Here is a 5,321-nt window from a genome sequence, read left to right as displayed (position 1 = left end):
TTGGCTTTATGGTGCTATTCAACTTCCTTGAGCTTTGCAGACTATGATGTTTTGTAGGGATTTATGTTTAGTTTGAAAATAGGACATGGCCTGACTTCATTTAATTTTTTGAGTTCCCTTGTGTTCTTGTTGGGAGGCCAAGGAAAGTATATGAATCCATTGATACAATGAGTCATTTATCCACATAGTCTAGTGTGTATTGAATTCATTGGAACACTTTTTTTAATGGACTCTTCCTATTGAAGCATATTCACAAATATTTCACCATCTCTCACAACTCAACAACTTCTTTTAGGAAAGATTTGAATTTTGCAACATTTTTCATTTTGAAGTAGTGCAACTGATTCTATAATGTAGAATCTAGTCCTGACTCTATAATACATCCTTGCACTTCTAGAATCTCGAATATGAATCTTAACTTCATTTGATACACCTACATAATAATTTGCTTGGCTTTATGGTGCTATTTTGATATCAAATTCCTTGAGTTTTGCAGACTATGGTGTTTTGAAGGGATTTAAGTTTAGTCTAAATATAGGACATGGCCTAACTTCATTTGATTTTTTGAGTTCCCTTGTGTTCTTGTTGGGAGGCCAAGGAAAGTATATGAATCCATTGACACAATGAGTCATTTATCCACACAATCTAGTGTGCATTGAATTCATTGGAACACTTTTTTTTTAATGGACTCTTCCTATTGAAGCGTATTCACAAATATTTCACCATCTCTCACAACTCAACAACTTCTTTTAGGAAAGATATGAATTTTGCAAGATTTTTCATTTTGAAGTAGTGCGACTCATTATGTAATGCAGAATCTAGTCCCGGCTCTATAATGCATCGTTACACTTCTAGAATCTCGAATATGAATCTTAACTTCATTTGATACACCTACGTAATAATTTGCTTGGCTTTATGGTTATCCTTGTCAATTTTTTGTTGCTGGTCAACATATGTGGCATTGTTTGATGATAGTGCCATTGACAATCAGCCACTTCGATTTTTCAAATGAAATAATGTAAATTTAAATTATATATATTTAAATTTCTAGAAAGATTTTTAGAGTACATATTTAAATTTCTAAAATGATTTTTACAGCAAATATTTAAATTTAATGAATTAACATAGTCTAATAATAAAGAAAGATTATTTTTCTTTAAGAATTTAAATATGCACCTTGCTTTTTTTAGAAATCCTTAAAAAATAATTATATAAAAAATGCTATTTTAACAAGTCCTTAAAAAATAATTATTATATAAAAAATGCCATAACTGGAAGATACAAAATTGATTTTGAGCATTTTAAATAAGTCAAATTTAAACTCTACGTTTAACAAACAAATATAGTAGTATAAATGTTAAAAGAGCTGGGCTAAAAATAAACCGACAGGAGATCTATTCCTTTTTTCAAGTTCAAAAATAAAAAAGCAGAGTCGTCTTAAAATAGGACATGAAATAAAAAGCATGAGAGATTTTTGTTTTAATGTCGCTTATAAATATCGCTCCCAAATTTAAGATTCATAACTTTAGGGCTTGTGGTGTGTGCATCCGAATTTGTAATGGCGGCGGTACAGAAGCAAAATTCAGTTTTCATAAGGGAAGTGTGGGATCATAATGTGGAGGAAGAAATTGAAGCAATCCGATGGGTAGCGAAGAAATTTCGCTATGTCGCCATGGATACAGAGTTTCCCGGGACAGTTGTGAAAGAGATTGGGCATTGCCGAAGCAGGAAAGAGTACGAATACAGACTTATGACGGCCAATGTGAATTTGCTTTCTCTAATCCAACTCGGCCTGACCTTCGCAGATAAGGATGGAAATCTACCCGATTGCGGCACAGGGCAGCCCTGCGTATGGCAATTCAATTTCAGAGAATTTGATCCCAGGCGTGACTTGCATGCCCCTGACTCCATTGAACTTCTCAGGAAAAACGGCATTGATTTCAACAAAAATAACCAGATGGGTATTGATGCCAGAAGATTTGCAAGGCTGCTTAATTCGACTGGCATTTTTATCGATAGGAGTATTCACTGGATTGCTTTTCATGGTGTTTATGATGTTGGATATGTGGTCAAGCTTCTCACTTGCAGATCATTGCCTCCCAGTGAAGACCAGTTTTCTTACCTTGTCAGATTGTACTTCCCTAACATTTATGATGTGAAGCATCTCATTAGGTACTGTGATGGCCTGTATGGAGGGCTTAATAAACTGGCTGAGCTGCTGAATGTGGAGAGAGTTGGGACTTCACGTCAAGCTGGGACTGACAGCTTGCTTACTTGCTCAGTTTTTATGAAATTGAAACAGAGGTTTCCTCAGACATACATAGAGAGGTTTGCAAATGTAGTGTATGGATTGGAATAGGGCATAGACCAACAGCTTTTGCATGCCACCACCTCCTCCTCCTCTTTTTGTAGGTTGTAATTGCAAAGCTTATTAAAATTGGTTTTCCCAATTTGAAAGTTAGTTTTTTTTAATTTTCCTCTCCTAATTCTAAAGGAGGGCCAGCAAGCCATGTGCATCCGATCAGGGCTGGATTTTGACGGCCACCTCTGCCTTATGAATTTTTTTATGACGGTTTCGTAATTTTAATGTCTTTCATTTTACGTTTTTGAAAAAATGTCAAGTGTCAATTTGTTTTGAATTTGTGAATAGTTTAATATAAATTCTTTTAAGCTTGACAGAATTGAAGTTCCAATTGAGGTGAAAAGAAATAATTCCATAAAAAAAATGTAAAAATTTTAAAAACAATGATAAATTAGTAATGCACTATTAAAAAACAATGATAAATTAGTTTTGCACTAAAAACATATTAAATTTACTTTGTAAGTTTCTAAATTCAACCCAAAAATCTTGTTTATTATAAAAATAGAAACTATTTTAGATTTTTTTATTACAATATTTTAAAAAATTACAAATGATTCATATAAAAATAATATAAAATTAGAAACAATTATATCTTAATCCTACCATTTTAAAATATTCTAAATAAATTCATATATTTATAATAAATGTTGTAAAATAATATATATCAATATATATTACCTATTATAATTTTTTATGGCTTTTTAATAATTTTAAGTGTCATATATACAGTTTGCAATGACGAACAAACTCATTTGCCCAAACCAACTTAGCTACTCATGGGGGCTTTTATAACTTGTTTCTATTACATCATGTTCCCATGCGGTTGCTTAACTCCATTTTTTGCTTAATTTTAAGCACTTGGAGTGTTCCCATGCAAATTTAAAATTGTTGGTAAAGGATAATTTAGAATCTTTTGCTATTTAAGAGGAGCAGCTATTATTTAGGAATTGAAAATAAGCTATGGAAAAATAGGGGGGTTGGAAATAAGAAGCAACTGCATATTGCCAAAAATGTCACGTGGCTCCATAAATTTGTTTCCCTCTATTTTTTTAACATGTGCACAAATTATTACTAATATTATTAATACAAATTTTAAGATTTCTCTTAAAAATAAGCAGAAAAATAAACACTCATGGGACCACAAGCTTCATAGATATTTCCTAAAAAAGTTGAGCAACCGCTTCTAGCAAAAAATAAAATAAGCAGTCGCATGGGAACATGTCGTTAGATAACTTAGAGTTAACAGATTCATGAACTTGACCCAAGATTTTTGCAGTTGTTAAATAAAAATATTATGACAATGAATGGATTTTGTTCATTCATATTTTAAAAACATTATAATGCTACATTGAAAATTTTCTATGGTGTTTTCAGCCATTAATCTTTTTTATTTTGATGGTTTCATTGCAATGAATAATTTTTTATTATGTGATTTTTTTCATAACTATTCTTTTTTATCTCCAAAAGGTTTTGTTTGTAGAATGGTGCATTAAATTTTATGCATTGACAACATTTAAATGACTTTTTTTGGTTATCATAGATGTCTATGATATGTTCTATCAATTGAATTGGATTGTCTTTTCGTTGCAAGACAAAAATCTATTTAAAAAAAAACCCACAAAATCAAATGCACCATAGAATCTTTGGTTAGAAGAAGAGAGTAGGGAAATGCTAGTTGCTCATTCCAAAAATCCGTTTATGTATGAAATTTCGACGGGGTTGGACAATGCTATAACATACCAGATTATCAAGTGTTTGCACCAAATTGTTCATGTTCTTGATGGGACAATATTGATTTCTCTTTTGCAACCTGCGCATGAAACATATAAACCTTTTGATGACATCATCATGTTTGAATATTCATGAGCTATTTGATTTACACTTGTAGAAATCTAAAAGATTATGGGCTATGAATATTAATGAGAGGAGATTGAAAGAGTGGTATATTATCTTATTTGCAAATAAGTTGTAGAACAATCACAATTTTTTAAGGTCAATAAAAGTATATGGTAGTTCTTAAAGGATTATGAGCATTGGAAGAGAAAGAATGGATTGTACTTATCTAAGGGCTTAATGATCTAGATATTTTCCATTTCCTGAGCTTTTATGACTATATATTTGATCCTTCCAAAATCTTCTGAAATATTTAAAACGGTATTATTGATGAGAATGGTCGTGAAGGTTGAGAGATGTTTTCTCAAGGTTCTATCAAAATTTTGCAACACAACTATATTAATAATTAAAATGAATTGAATTCATTAGAACAAATGACATCTAAAAAGCAATAAAACATATTACTAAAAAAAGATTTTTTAATTGTTCATATTTTAAAATACGTAACTAAAAATATACTAAAATGACATCATATTTGATAAGATAATGTTGCATAGTGAATGTTGCACTAAGACTCTTCACAGTGAATAAGGTGAATAAGTATAGACATCCCCAAGAATGATTTAGAAGATCTGATTTTTTTTCCATACACTTCATTTTGACCATCATGTTTATAAAAATGGTATTGAATATATGGTTGGGTAAAATTATCATGCCACTTATTTCAAAGTGGAAACCTACAAAATTTCAATTAAAGAGAAACAAATATGCTCAATATATTTATCACAAAAAGCAATGTCATGGGCATGTCTTCATCCCAGCTTGGTACATATTTCACATTTTTATATAGAGTTTGAAGGGAGGGAGAAGCATAGAGAGAGGTTGAGGGGGAGGGATGGAGGCATAGATAGATGGATATTGAGAATGTGAGACGTAGAGTGAGTTAGAGATAGAGGATGGAGGAAGAGAGAGCTAGAAAGTTAGATTATGGGTATGATGCATCTGATGTTGGGTAAAACATGAGCATGTTCCATAGAGCCTATAATGTGCTGGCATTCTGTGCTTCACATAATGCAAGTGTATTTTGTGGAGCACAAAATGCAAGTTCATTTTGGGCTTTATATAA

General features: G+C 31.6%; 1 protein-coding gene across 1 annotated transcript; it reads left to right on the top strand.

Moving 5' to 3' along the window:
• The first annotated feature begins 1,544 nt into the window (after nt 1–1,544).
• Nucleotides 1,545–2,560, top strand: LOC131031039 (probable CCR4-associated factor 1 homolog 7). The gene has a single exon (XM_057962052.2). The coding sequence runs from the start codon at nt 1,559–1,561 to the stop codon at nt 2,357–2,359; it is 801 nt and encodes a 266-aa protein (XP_057818035.1). The 5' UTR covers nt 1,545–1,558; the 3' UTR covers nt 2,360–2,560.
• Nucleotides 2,561–5,321: the final 2,761 nt, after the last annotated feature.

This window comes from Cryptomeria japonica, chromosome 3 (assembly GCF_030272615.1).
Source record: "Cryptomeria japonica chromosome 3, Sugi_1.0, whole genome shotgun sequence".
Classification (NCBI taxonomy): domain Eukaryota; kingdom Viridiplantae; phylum Streptophyta; class Pinopsida; order Cupressales; family Cupressaceae; genus Cryptomeria; species Cryptomeria japonica.
The sequence above is the reverse complement of the archived record's forward strand: the minus strand, read 5'-3'. Positions and strand labels throughout refer to the sequence as shown.